Source organism: Cottoperca gobio, chromosome 24 (assembly GCF_900634415.1).
Source record: "Cottoperca gobio chromosome 24, fCotGob3.1, whole genome shotgun sequence".
Classification (NCBI taxonomy): domain Eukaryota; kingdom Metazoa; phylum Chordata; class Actinopteri; order Perciformes; family Bovichtidae; genus Cottoperca; species Cottoperca gobio.
In genome coordinates, this window is record NC_041378.1 from 7,763,099 (window position 1) to 7,778,393 (window position 15,295).

General features: G+C 39.9%; 2 protein-coding genes across 3 annotated transcripts in view; both read right to left on the bottom strand.

The window, feature by feature from the left end:
- Positions 1-1,452, bottom strand: part of akap12b (A kinase (PRKA) anchor protein 12b) — a 39,677-nt gene extending 38,225 nt beyond the window's left edge. The window contains exon 1 of the mRNA XM_029462909.1: positions 1,134-1,452. Coding sequence (XP_029318769.1) covers positions 1,134-1,268 — 135 coding nt within the window. The 5' untranslated portion in view covers positions 1,269-1,452. The remainder of the gene's footprint in view (positions 1-1,133) is intronic.
- Positions 1,453-8,143: 6,691 nt separating this feature from the next.
- Positions 8,144-15,295, bottom strand: part of mthfd1l (methylenetetrahydrofolate dehydrogenase (NADP+ dependent) 1 like) — a 38,023-nt gene continuing 30,871 nt past the window's right edge. For both annotated transcript variants that reach the window (XM_029425681.1, XM_029425680.1), the window contains 3 exons: positions 14,824-14,931; positions 14,524-14,676; positions 8,144-9,648 (listed from right to left, as the gene is read on the bottom strand). In XM_029425681.1, coding sequence (XP_029281541.1) covers positions 9,559-9,648; positions 14,524-14,676; positions 14,824-14,931 — 351 coding nt within the window. In that variant the 3' untranslated portion in view covers positions 8,144-9,558. The remainder of the gene's footprint in view (positions 9,649-14,523; positions 14,677-14,823; positions 14,932-15,295) is intronic.

Here is a 15,295-nt window from a genome sequence, read left to right on the forward strand (position 1 = left end):
CAGAGTTTAGATGTCACATCCTTAATATTGAGCATTAAACAGGTTTATAATCTGGTATTCTTTATTAATAAAGTGTCAGTGCTACTGGGACTGGTAAAAGGTCCCCACTTATACACTGGGTCTCCCCTTCAAAATATGCTGACACTGATAGTTGATCAAACTCTGGTGTCATGAGGTCAAAATGGTCACTTGACTTGATTTTATAAAAAAAAAAAAAAAATGTTGTTGTTGGGAATACTTGGTACATATCAGCAGAGGATGGGATAAAATACAAATCCTAATAATGAGGAATTACTATATTATATAGCTGAAAGCTCTGGGAAACCAAGTAAGTGGACATTGTGATATATTCTTTTAATATACAGCTACTATATTTTGTATGAGGTTTTAAATTATAAATGTATGGTGACTTGTATTATATAACATTAAGCTCATACAGTATATCATGCATATGATATCAAACTTCTGTTTATTTTCACATATTACTTTATTTCCAAGATTATATATTTTAGTTTTTTGATGTTAACCCTTCAAATTAAGACTTTCTGTGATTTACATACATATTTACATATATACAAATAAAAATATCCCTTTCAGATGTCTTTGAAATGTATTATGATTATTTTTCTCACTAAATCATAAAATACAATGTAAAACCTTAATTCTTCTGGGAACAAAAACATGAAAAATGCTGCATGATAACAATCTTGTTATTACCGATGAGTTGCCGTCTAATTCAATAATACCTCACTGCTCAAGCACCCTGAGCCCAGGTGACCTGTGAATCGGAACCGGGCTGAGCTGCTTTCCTTTTATGACTGCGGGACTGCAGACAACACGACCCATTACTCAGCAAAAACAGCGTCAGGCGCACATGGGGGCTGTGCGCTGCAGCACGTTACTGAGGAAGGGAGGGGGAGGGGGGTGACGACAGGTATGTTTGCAAACACAGGGGCAAACTACAAAAATAACTTAAGTAGCGTTACAGCAGACCCCAGCAAGCAGAATAAACCGCCACTGAATGAACATATATGCTATAACATGTTCTCTCTGGTTTGCCCTTGTGCAGGGAGGTCTGGGAAAACAGTGGCAGGGATTTAAAAATAAAAATAAAGGCTCAGTATCGGATCTACCTTGCAGTCAATGACGCTGCTTCCCTCCTGGAGCGCGTTCACCCCCGCACTGAGCTCCCCGTCGGAGGCTGAAGCTGCAGCTGAGGCATCCTCCTGGCTCTTCCCGTCCCGCTGCACTGAGCTGTCTGCTCCCATGGCGCACAATCAGAAAGGTGAATTTAGGTCTCAATAAACAACAGCAGCCCTCCAAGATGGCACGACTCTGTTACAGCAAGCAGCGCGTATCCAAAGCGTCCAAACGACGAGCTCTATAGTGCAGCTCCGCCCCGGGATGGCCTTGATCTGGAGTGTGAGGACCAGCTAACTCTTTCAGGACACCACCTCCTCCTCCTCCTCCTCCTCCTCCTCCACCTCCTTTCAGTATCACATGGGGCTCCAGTGCGCCGCGGCACGCCTTGCAGCATCAGAGACGGTGCTGATGGAGGACAGTCAGAGTGAGAGAATATATGAAAGAAAAGCTTTATAGCTTGAAGCATCGTTTATCAGTCTTAACCAGAAATAAGAAGTATCCTGAGGGATTAGTAAATTACTGTAAATCCCTGACACTTCGGAAGAAAGGCTGTATATTGTGGAGTAATCCACTGCAAACATCTAGCCTAAAAAAGCATTGTTAGATTCACCTACGAATGTGTGGAGTCATTTGACTATCTGTATATTTCTAATACATTAACATGCAGGTACAATGATAACACATTCTAAACAATGAATTTGATTTCTTTCATAAGAAAGTAGTTAGTAGTAGTTAGAGAGGAAAAAGCACAATTTTGATTGCAAGACTTAAATCTTATTTCACTGCGGTTCAGACATGGTAAAGCTAATTTTATATTTATATATATCCCTCACTTCTACCGTCCTCTCTTTCCATCTTTCTCCTGTGGTTGACAAGGTCAAGTAACATCTGCTTTGAAATGCAAATACCCTTGAGTCCAGCTTTGCATCTGTGGTATTTTGGCTGTAATGTAATGAGACAGGTCTGTATCACAGAGAGACATGAACCAGATGTGGTTCATGTAAAAACACAAAAACACACACATTCGCAGGACTTAGGTTATCCACTTAGTAGTAGTCTTAGATGCTCTAATTGTCTTAAATGAAATATACACTCAAAATGTGTAATATAATGTTGACTCTCTTTTCATTGCTCTGTGTGTGTGTGTGTGTGTGTGTGTGTGTGTGTGTGTGTGTGTGTGTGTGTGTGTGTGTGTGTGTGTGTGTGTGTTTTGCTCATAGGGAAATGATGTTCAGGTTTAAATGTTAATTGCACGTTGAGCCACGTACCATTTTGTTTGGAATTTTAAAAACACACAAATTACAACTCGAGTGCTCAAAGCCAAGTACACACAGGCCTAGACTCTGAGGGTCCCTACATCCAAACACACGGTGCAACAACGCAAACAAGCGCTTTAAATAGAGAAACACACTGATGAAATATAAAATCTTGGGAGGTGGAAATGTTGGATGTGTGTGCAAAGAGTACACAACTTGACCTGAAAGTAATTATGAAATACATTTTATTTATCCTGTTGGGGAAGTTATCTTGAGTCACACTTAAATCAGCATTCATTAATTTTTGTTGCCACTTATGCACCATGTCCCAGAATCAGAATCAGGTTTACTGCAAAGTATTTTTTCACATTTGCTTTGGTGTATTGGTATATAACAAAAAACATGGTTATAAGAAAATCTGTAGAAGTCAATAAAAATATGTTTTTTAAATACTTTAAAAATATGTAGGCTACAATATATCTGAATTAAAATGAAAGAGCTGTGCAGTTTATAAGTGGTAGTTTTGTGCAGAAATTTGCTAAATTGTATAAGGAACGTGCAAAGGTTCACAGTAGGAAGTATAAAAATAATGTAATAAACAGAAATATAGACCGTAGACCGTGTAGACAGGTTGATAAGTGCAGCTTATCCTGGAACAAGAGAGAGCTGTAGGCCAACGAAGTCTTATAAATTGTAACTTTGGTTGTGTCTGAGGACTACACATTTGAAAATGAAAAAGAAATGGAGGAGTTAGAAAGAAGCTTACCAGACCTATGTAGACTGCTCCTCTTCTCTATTTGAGGTTAGCCGGCTCCTAACTAGCTACTAGAATGACGTACCTGAATCTCCGACCGAATTGTCGACGGTTCCGGTGCATTGTGGGTAATGTAGGCGTCAGGGTTTGATGTATTTTAGATAGTCAAAGATTTTTATTTTATTTTAAACTTGCCATTGCGGTCCCACAATGTTACAGGAGTGCAATGCAAAGTAAAGTTACTATTTTAAAGGCCTGATTGATTGACTTATAACATATTTTTTATTTACATCTGTTCATTGATTTAGAAGAGCAGAGTAGCAATACAGCAAAACAAACCAAAAAAAAGAAAACACCTTCTTACACATAATTTATTACACAAGGTATAATGACACAGGTCATTTTTTAATCAGACTACGAAGAGGTTGCCAGATTTTCTGAAAGAGCCCCTCTCTGTTTGACATAGTGAATCTAATTTTCTCTAGATGTAATACATCTAATTCCTTCAGCCACTTGTCAAACGTTACGAACTACCTAACATCTTGGGATAGTCACAGTATTGTTCGGCACCTTAAAGTTGAAGTGAGATCAAACTGCCACACACAGACCAGTGATGTAAAACTTTTTTATTTCCTGACAGATTACTGTTGCATAATTCAGTACTTTGTCAGCCTCTTAGCTGCGAACAGAGTGCATTAGGATCAGTGGCACATGGAGATCTAATTGGATAAAACTTAACATCATCAGCATCGTCAAAGTAACCACAGACACATGATGAGAAATGTCTGACGCAATCAATGCACATGCACTATGAAGAACTCTCTGTTGAGCATTGTTTTCTGAGTTACCTCGTTAGACAGTCGTTCCACTGACGTTTTTCAAATGTGCAATCATCAGAGGCATAAAATAAACAAGCAGCTCCCTGGATATATTGCATGTGATTTCACTCAGCTTTATAAACAGGGTTGGGTCAAATGACTTTGAAATGTAGTCCGTTTCTAAATACAAATAACATGGCGATTTTTGTAATTAGTAACGTAATCCATTGGATTACAAAACAATGTAATCTATAATAATAATTGCACTTTATACTGAAAAAATGGCCACGAAATTTGAGTTCCACAAGTTTCTCTTTTAACATCTCAAAACATTTTCAATGCAAAAGAAATATTGCATTTAGAAAATTGTGCATTTACAGTTGTTCAAATCAAACTACAGGTGCACAGTTTGTATTCCACAACTGTTTCTTTTGTGTAAGTGGAGTAGCACTTACTCAAAATCTTTCATTTTCAATGTAAATGAAAAGGAATAAAAACTCTATTATCCATAAAATATCACAAAAAGTGTTAATAGCTTAGAGTTAATAATGTTGGGTATCATAATTTTGAAATTGCTACATTTTAAAGATTTAATCAAAACAATCACAAACAAGTTTTAGCATTAGCAAATAATCACAATTAACATGACAACAATAACAATCTTAAAGATGTAGGCTACTTAACTCTTGTCCTAATTACACACAAAGACAATATTACAATATTACTCTGGAAAATGTCATTCATAACTCGAGCTGTGTTGCGGAGGCAGCGGAGTAGAGCACTGTGGTTAAACTTAAACGTAAAGCAGAATGTTTTTTACCCAGATCTCCTCATCAATACAATTTCTCATCACCCTTATTGCACAAAATGATCTCAGACTAGTTGTCAATTTTGTAAGAAACACAAGCTGCTCTTGTTGTAAAATGACAGAATCAAATGTGTCTTGCAAGCAGTGGTGGGCCGTCAGGGCCGAGGCCTTCTCTGCTGGCCTAAACATCATCAGAATATAAATTTAATTTTGATATATGTTTTCCACAAATATGTATTAAATTATTCCCCATATAGTCTATTCTCTACATTTCACAGCTTTCCTCTTGGTTGCGCTGCTTCCAGCCTCAGATGGAGATTTGGAGGTCTGGCCTTTATGTTAGAGCTTTTATCCAATCATATTTCAGCCATCATGTGTTGCCAGGGTCCAAGAGATCTGCCCTGAGGCCTTCAGGGTCAACAGTGCGGGCGCCTGTAGCTTAAAGTGAACGGAGACAAAACTGTGGCGTTAGCCAATCAGATTTCGAGTTGGCGACACCGGGGCCAGCTAGCAGGTGTACGATAACGTCAGCACGTGCACGTCTTTTGATTGGATACGCACTATTGAGAGGCAGAGCTATGCAGAGCTAGCAAACTTTGAACGAGCTAATTTGTGTAGATTTCTACAAGCTGTTTTTTTTCAACCCACGATGGCTGAAGGAGGAGAAGAGATCGATTTGGTCGCAGATATAATTACAACGCCATTTTCAAGACGAACCTTTCAAGTAAAGCTAGACATCGTGAGAAGAGAACGGCCAACCCCGACGCTAGCGAGCCTATCACAGCCGGGAAAAGGGTTTGTCCGCCACTTTCAAATCACTAACTATGAGCGGTACCCCCGGCTCACAGCCTCCGAGAGGCACTGCACATTGTACTGCTGGGAATGCCTGCTATTTACAACTAAATGTTTTGTAAATATTAATATAACTCTGTTGTTAGGGTGATGCAACGCCCGGTTATACTGCGTTTCTGTCTAAATGTATAGTTTCTAGAGCCATGGCGTCATAATGATGGTATTAAGAGGTGGAATAATTCAGGTAGGACATCACTGAAGGCCTAGGTGTGAAATACATGGCCCGCCACTGCTTGCAAGACAGGAAACTGAGACCTTCAGCATGGCAGGCCCATCAACAGAAACACTGATGTTATATGAGAGAGGAGCGGGGATAGAGGAGTGGAGTAAAAAGGGAGAAAGAGGTTCTCATTAAAGTGAAAGCCTTACCGGATATGTCATGGCCTCCGCTCAAAAACAGTAATGCAACGACACATTAAAGGCACAAAGTGTGATCACACACACACACACACATTTACAGGAGGAAGGGGTCAGTAACATACGCCATCAACTGTTTCACACTTCTGTCTTGTTCTCATACTGAGGGAAATGGGAATCCACTCCAGGACTTTGTCCACATACTAGTGGCCTTTTGTTTGCTGCTGACCACAGACATTAAAATACTAACCACAGTATATTTGGAAGAAAAAAGTCAAAATCATTCTTCTTAAATGTGAGCATATGATAGAGAGATTGTATCTGAGCCACTTGGCTGCAATAGCTGACAGTAAAACTATAAGAATGTCTTTTTGGCACAAGAGATATCAGTACATCAGCTACAGCCTGCAAGTCCAGAGAAGGATAAAAGTAACTTTGAGAGACATTCCCCCACAGGACTTCCAGACATAAATGGACTGCATTTCTTTTTCTTTTTTTAAATGCAAGTTAAATGGTGGGAAGAGTGCTGTTTTTCAGACTGAGACAGGGTGAGTTGAAGAATGCGACCCTGAGGGTTGTTGGCTGGCGTGGGTGTGGGTTCGCTCAGACACAGCAGGGGGTTGACACATTCATATTTTGTTAAAAGCCAGTTTGCTCCAAAACAAGATGGATGAAAAAAAAAAGGACATTTGTGCATGATTATGGCTTTTACTCAAAAACTGCAATGTAATGACTAAACCTGGTTTTCGGAAAAGCTAAACACCCTTAAACTGGATTACAATGAGTAAAGTAGTTTAACAATTATGCAATACTAGGGCTGTATCAGACCATATCAGATCACTGCACGATTATCGTGACCAAAAGAATGAACAATAACGATAGTATCCGTGGAAAAAATAATGCCATCAGTCAAACTTTGTGCTTTTGGCACATCTCTTTTTGGCAAATGAATTACACTCGTGTGTGTGTGTGTGTGTGTGTGTGTGTGTGTGTGTGTGTGTGTGGGTTGTTGGGGGAGGGAGACAAAATCAGAACGGGAAAAAACCGAAAGATTTAAATGGTGCTGGATTATTCAAACGATATTATCATATGTGTATTATGAACATTACATCAATATTTCATTATTTTTGAAGATATTCTTTTGACCTTTATTAGATAGAGAGGACATATAGAGGGTAAAACATGCAGCAAACTCCGATAAAATGAGCTTTAACAAACTCACAAATCAAGTACAGTGCACACAGAAGAGTTTCATTATATTTTGCATTAGGACCCAGAAACCATCCAGTACTCCTATACTGGAACACTACACCCGCTTGATATTGTACTGTAGTGCAAATTAACAAAAGGCGACATTCACACAGTGAATCGGAGACCTTTAAGGGCTCTTGGAGGGCTGAGGCCCGAGGAGCAGCTGTCTGCTTAGCCTGGTTGGTATTCCAGCCTTGGCTCATTCAAGCTGTTTTCCAGCATCTCTTTGAGTTACATTCACACAGACATTAAAAGGGACCTGTCCTTGGTACTGAAATTAGTTAGTCTATTAAATATGAGTGCTGAGAGATGAGAGCTCAAACATCTGGAGGCTTAAGCAGATCAAGACAGAAGCTTCATATAAACAACTCCAACATGAAAAAAAACAGGGATTTTCCAGCACATTACAAAGCAATGACGAAGCCTCCCCCCCCTTCTCATCAACCTGGTCTTTAAATCTGTCATGAACTCCAAACAAGAAGGTTCTCTCTCACACTCTCACACACAGTAGTTAAAGTGCCAGATCCTGCCTGGTGAACGGAGAATAACAGACTTAGCAGGTGTGGAATGTCAGCTATGACAGGCACACACACGGGTGCACACATGTACAGTATTGTTGGCTCCATGTTGCAAACCTAAACCCCTCATAATGACAGATGCTGCACCCTGGGGGGCTGCAGAGGGGGCTTTCAGGAGGAGGGGGCCTGAAGGAGTTGAGGCTCACTCGGGTAGAAAGAATGAAGAAAATTGTGAATATTTTGTTTTGTTTTGAGTGAGAGCACAAAAATAGGTTTGTATTGAAGTATGTCCGTGGTTCACAACAGGAAGAGAGCGCATGTGTCCAAACAACAGATGGGTTGAACCACAAGTCAACTGCTGGGTGTGAAAACACAAAAGCACACAGTTTGAGTAAATAAAAGGTTTATTTGAAAGGCGCACACATTTGATCTCTGAAGACCAATTAAAATACTGTAAATGAGACAAATACCAACTTAGAAAATCTTTGTGGAGTCCACACTGGCTACATAACGTTTGGTTTGGACTTTATACAATAGAACATTAATAATAGCTTACACCAGTTTCAGATTCATTCAATCAGTTATTCAACCATCCCCATCAAGTGAAGGGTCAGGACTCACAGACACTGGATGTTAATCACGTTATCAGATAACCAAAAACATGATTTCAGTGTGGCCAGCTGACAATGTATGAAATCCATTCATCTGTCTGGAGGCAAACCACAAACCTGAGCGTGACATGTAAAGAGGTCCTATAGAGGAATTAAGACCACCTCCAATAACAACTTAAAAAAGTAAACTTTAGTTAATAAGGCATTAACCTTTAGAGAAAAGCACAAGTGCCTTTTCAAACAGCATATGTCATACATTTTATGAGCCGTTAAAGGCCATCGTTTAGGTCATTAAAGTAACTAAACTGATAATAAGCAGCATCAGTATGCATCTCATCTGCTTAAACAATTTCAGGCTTTATCAGCAAATAAAATGTGAAGCTTGAACAATATCTCTCAGAATATAAGTGACTTTGAGCATCCAGCAGGTTAGGACAATAGAGGTTACATAAACACCATAATGGCTTATGGTGTAATTTGGGTAATAAATACAGAAACTCTGCATATTTCAATTCAAAAGCTTCTAAAATGAATTAAAAAGTATAAAAAAATGTAGTTTGTAGTAATGTTATAAGACATTTGAGTAAGTTTTCACAAAAGGAAATTAGAAGTTGATTAAAATACAGCATTAAAGTACAATTCAAGATAGTTTTAAGACTTAATCTGTGTCTTCCATACTCAGAAAGCATCACAAAGAGAGGTCAAAAGCATGCAGTACACAATCAGCATAAGATATACACAATATGGCTGTAGAAGGTCATCTTTGGAATATTACACTAATGCTAATGCCCCTCTAATCTTACTCCCCCTCAGAACACGTTACTGTAATGTGGAGCGAGTCTGGGCTGCTGGGAAGTAAAGACATTTCCTGTCATAGATGCGGGGCATGGATGCATCTGAGGTGCATGCGTCGACATGAGGATCCTGGGAAAAAAACCGAATGAGGATTTTAAGTGTGTGCAAGTGAGAGTAAAGTGTAGCCTCACATACTGGAGCCGTGGCACTGAGTGAATGAGGTAGTGAACTAAAAACACCATGGAGGGAATAAAGTCTAGTTGTAGAGACAACGAACGGCTGCTTGTAAAATGTGTAACATGACACAATAGAAGCTCCTTGAAATGGCTGGATTGGTTTATGGAATATTTTATGTTGATGTGTACGAGAGGAGAATATCTTTAATTGAAGCAAGATCAGAAGAGCCCTGTGATCTCCTCTGTGACCGGGTCAAGGTCAATGTCGTAGAAACAGGGTCGGGTTGGCAGGCCAGGCATGGTGCTCATCTGAGGGAAACAACAAAAGCAGAGGAAAGGACTCAGGATAGTTAAAATATGTCAATTTGTTTCATATTTTTAATGTAACTTTTGTTCCAGGTTATTGAGTCCAAAAACATACCGTAAAAAAAAAACCACCCACAAACTGATCAACAATAAAGCATCATTTTAAAAAGGCTATAAAAAAAGATCCCCAAACCAAAATACTTTCTAAAAATCATACTCAACTTTAAAAATGATTACAACATTTTTCAGATTCTTGTGCTGGTTTTGTCCCATTTAGTGCGCTTCAGTCTACTGGGAGTACACGGTGACTGGTTATTGTTCACCACATTTAATATGTCAAATAAACATGAAAAAATAAATCATTGCACGAATTGAAGTAATACAACATCGTCTGTTTTATATCCGTACTGGGAGAAAAAAACGCAGCATGTATTTAAAGTTTTAAAGCTAAATGAATGGACCTGACAGAGAAACATTTTTTTGCAGCTGGTTCATATTTTTGTTTCATAAAAATGTCAGTGACATCAGAACCACATAAGAAGGTTAAGATTACAATCTAGATAAAAACTAAAACCTCGTATTAAAGTCTTGGCCACAACACAGCTGTTCTACACTAAAAGACAATCGGCTACGACTTGGTATCAACCTTTGCGTAGATGAGATCAGCCCCTACAGGTTCAATGACTATAATCTAGACTCATTTAACTCTGCGCAGACATATGATCAATGTGTTGACAACCTCCACTTTAGCAGCGATGAACTCAGCCATAGAAAATGGTGGCTTTGTTCTCACTGTCGTCAAAATATAGATAACAAAAGATACTTGAAAGGCTGGGGTACTGGAGACTGCCCTCCTCTACATATAACTCCAATTTGGTTTTTGTATTTGGTTTGCGTGCCAAAACTAATCCGAATCTAAAGTTTCCAGTCAATAAATGTGCAGCTCTCGTGTTCGCTGTGTGGCAAATAAAAGGAAAGAATTGGTTAGCACAGTACAATTCACATCCAAGCTGAAAAGTAAATAATCTCGCTCATTAGACGGGGAACGACATTCTTCGCGTGCCTCCTTCCTTCTGACTCAGGGCCAGCTTTATGGGCCCATTACTGGAAATGAGACAGGAGGAAGTGACCAGCCAATTTCCTGTCGGAGGAAACGCAGGTCTGCATGTAAACGAACGAACAAAATGAGGAGTACATGGTTACATAATCCCACAGAGGGGATGCTAACTGCTCACTCTTATCGTTGGCCGATACACGACACTGCTCTGGTCACATCCATCAATAAGGCTTTTACCACAGATGACTCAGACTATGAGCAGAATTATAAGGAATTCAGCATCACCATTTATTCTAATGGATGCATTAAGAACAACGATGGCAGAGGGATTACTTCATTGCTTCTTCTAGTTGTGACATCACAATGTCTGAAATCTATTGCATGATGTCACTAACAAATTGCTCATTAGGAGCAGCTGTTTGGGGTCCTTGGTCCCAGAAATAAAATTCACTTCACAATGTTAGGTGACTGTTGAAGCACAATCTACGGTTGGATCGGCATGAAACTCTCCCTGTTGAATAATCACTACAAAAAACTAAACTGCATTAAAAGAAATAGAGTTTAAAATGTGTTAACGTGCGCTGCTCTAGGTGGTGGAAAGCTAAAGACAGCCTGGTTGAGAAAACTGACAATACAATCTGCAGCTTAAATCCATTTACATTTAGATTCCGTGTCAATGTTGTAACTGAGGCGCCATGTTTTGTTCACAAATTCAAATGGCAGAGCATTTGAGTTACTACCGGTCTGATTCCCATTATTATATGGTTTCATTCCAGCACCTTTACAAATGTCCAATAAGATGAGACTCAGGCTAACTGTATTTAATGTTCCAAATTAAAATAATCATTGCTTCAATACGTAATTACAATCAGCTGATGGAAGAAGATTGGAAGAAGGCCATACTGATCGTATTTCACACTTCTACACAGGACTTCCGTCCACAGAAATGAGCTACAATTACCATAAAATATCAGGCTGCACATTTAAATATCAAAAGATGCTCAAATGTGAAGATTAACTGTCAAGGTTTTGAAAGCAACAATAGATGCGCTTGTTCTGCTGGTCCTCCTCTCCAGCCTGAGAACAAGTTGGCAGTCGCAAAAACACACAACACTCCGTGGCTAAAGTTGGAAACTCCACTCAGCCAAGTAAGTCCCTCCATTATGCCCAAACACAATGCTTCTTTGTCAGGGGAAACCCTGGAGGAGACAATGTAGCTGGATATCTACCCCCCACTGATTCTGGAGGAGAGTCTCGCTCAACAACGGCACAGAAGAGGATTGAGGAGATTATAAAACGGTGCCATTTAAGATTAATGGACCATTAGAGGGAGATTAATGTCGAAATAACAGCAAGTGTGAGAGTAAATATTTAATAAAAAGCTAAACGGATGATCCTCATGTTGGGCTGTATGTTCATCTAAAGAAGCGGCATTCTTTGCTGTGAGACAATTGTGAAAATGAAACTAGAAAGGTGGAGTGACATTGATGAGATCGAAAGAGTTCATCGGTCGAGTTTGAACTCTCACCTGCGCGAGTGAATTTGAACTTCAGTGACAAGCTGTAAACGTCAGACAATTACTCTGCTCCCAGGTCTCGATCAGGACTCAGGTTAAGTGAGGCTAAATAAATGTTTGGCAGTCACACAACAGACAGGTGTTGATGCTCAAATTTCGGTGCAGTAACTTGTTTATCTCTGCTCCAGTTTTGCGGTTACTTAAATAAAAACTACAGTTGAAGTACAGGTCAGTTTCAGAGATCAAAACATGCCGGGATTTATTGAGCGTGTTGGTCTCTGGGTCATTAAGTTAGCCACATAAATGAAGGTCTACTTTAATCTCATGTGTGCTTTCTTTTAAAGATGTAATCACAGTCCTTTAACCGATCTACAACTTGTTGAACATTAGCCAGTTGTAACCATGGGGAATATCCAGCCATGTAGGGGGGGGGGGTTTCTATAAATCTGCAGTGGAGGCAGCTCTAACGGGATTCGAACTCTAAAGAGATCTATTGTTCTGCATGCGACCCCTCCCTCACATATCTGAAGAATGACATCAGCCCCTTCCTGATTCTTCACCCTGTAAAGACCCTTAACCCCCTCCGAACCTCCCCTCCTCTCACACTCACGCCCTTACCGCCTCAAGAGTTTGGTTGGTGAGATTCCCTGAGAACAGAGTTTGTCAATGTTTTCCAGATTTCATTGAATAATAAATTATTACTGTATTATGAAACAGTCATGTTTATAAAAACGAAGATAATACACATGAAACTTTTAATCAAATCTAATTAAATAATCTTTGCTTTAAGTCCATGTAGTCCTTACCCCTTTACATGCTGGACTCTGTTCTACTTGCCTCGCCCACATTTTCTCCTCGAGGGTTCCTTTCAAAATCCTTTCCTAAAAATCTGAAACATGATACTCATGTTCTAGTGGGCATCTACTACTACTGCAGAGGACAGTAAACTCTGAGAGCCTTGATGTTTAAACAAATAACCATTTTATAAAAGACATTGTCTCGCTGAGGCTTGAAAATGTCTTTGGATCAGTCTGGCGGAGGCTAAGCCAAAGAGTTCAAAGAACAATTTGGAGACTTCCTTTGCATTAGGAGTCACAGTTCAAGGGTTGTCAACGTAACAGCAGCTCCGCGGGCCACAGCAGATCAAAGGCAAGGGTTGGGAGACTGGACAGACGTTGCCATACCTTCCCAGCATGCCCGGTGTTTGACACCTCTGCCCCGCCGTATCAAAGTCCATCCCTCAGGGCACACTGCTGAAACAGCAGGAGGCAAAACGCTCAGGAAGCGGCTTCCTTCCTGCCCAGACCATCATCAACCAAGAGGCTCCAGCTAGCCCAGCGCACCTCTAACCAGCTCAGTAATGTGGTGGTCGGGAAAACAAACTCAGGGGGAGGAAGAAGGATATGGAGATATGGATAAAGCGTGAACAAAAAGTCTCTACTGTGTCACAGCTCTTGAGAGACGCTTGAAATTAGAAATAATCTAGACAGAAAGGGGAGAGTCCGTGAATCAACCTCACAGCAACTAACCACAGCATCATCATCATTAAAAAATATCAGAGGTTTGGATTTCCCAGAAGTACAAGTTGGGCTTTTAATTAGTTTAGTTAATTAGTATAACCAAACTTAATTTCCACAACCCTGAGAGATCAAAGTGAGCAGCTGGAGTCATCAGTGACGCTGGAGCTGGATATTACAGCAACAAGATAAAGGACGGAACCCAGATTATACAATTATTTTTCCATGTCTTGTGCAGTAAATACTCATTCATAAATGCTTTGAAACCTAAAACCCAGGCAACAGAGACAAAAACATGTTCCACATTTTTCTTTAAACCTGACATAACGGATGTTTTAGGTCATTTAGGAGCAGTGAAAAGACGTTGAAAACCACTTCCTGCACAAAACACTGTGCATCGTATACTGTGACAGGTACTAGTTTCAGCCATGCCACAAATCTTGGTTGAGCCACTTTTCATTGAGTTTGCAGATCCCCATGTTGTGGTTAGCTATCAGACAGAGCATCTGCTCTGAGCATCCCGGCCATGAACAAAATACGAGTGTTGTTGGTTCCGCCATCCTGACCTACGTGACATTAAATATATTAAAAATAGATGTTACCTATTATGTAGTAACTATTCAAAGATTTTAATGTTAGAAATAAAATTAATAAAATCGTACTTTCGACAGATGGATTTACGACACTATAATAACAGTTAAGGCCTTTTTTGAACTATTAATAAATGTAATGTCTTTTAAGACCGTTTAAGGATCGACGGGAACCTTGCAGTTCCCCCAGTTACGTACCGTTCCCACAAGTGGGTAGATGAAACCAGCCCCAATGCTAGCACGAACATCTCTGATTGGCAAAACAAATCCAGTGGGTACACCCTTCTTGTCAGGCATGTGGGACAGGGACAGGTGAGTCTTGGCCATGCAGATGGGCAATGAACCATAGCCCTGGTTATAGGACAAAGAATGAAAGAAAAGTGGTTAAAATGTGTGTGTGCGTGTGTGTATAAGTTACAGAGAAAGTGAGACACAAAGAGACAGAGAGATGAGATGAGCTGCTCTCTGTGTGCGAGTCACTTGTTATAGTGATCTCACCTGTTGATTGTAGTAATCTATCTTGGCCTTGGCCTCTGGGGTCAGCTCAATGTCATCAGCTCCATACACTTTTTGGGCGATTGTTCTGATCTTCTCCACTATCGGCATCTATGGAAAAAACAGTGCATTAGAAAAAGGTGGGAAAGACATGAGCGCTCCAGTTAAAGGGAGTAATCGAGGAAATTAGATTTAGTGAATAAACGTCTGTGTGACGTCAGGGTTAACGAGGGCTACACAGTGCAAATTAAATAATTGACCATACACTGCATTCCTTTTTTTAACCTCCTCCGCCAAGGAGGTTATGTTTTCGAGTTTGGTTTGTTTGTCAGCAGGATTACGGACAAAACTACTGGCCCACAATGTTCATGAAACTGTGTGGAATGGTGTCGCATGGGCGAAGAAAGAATTTTTCACTTTTATTAACATTGTGAGATTATTATTTTTAACTGCGTAATTTAACACCTTTATTATT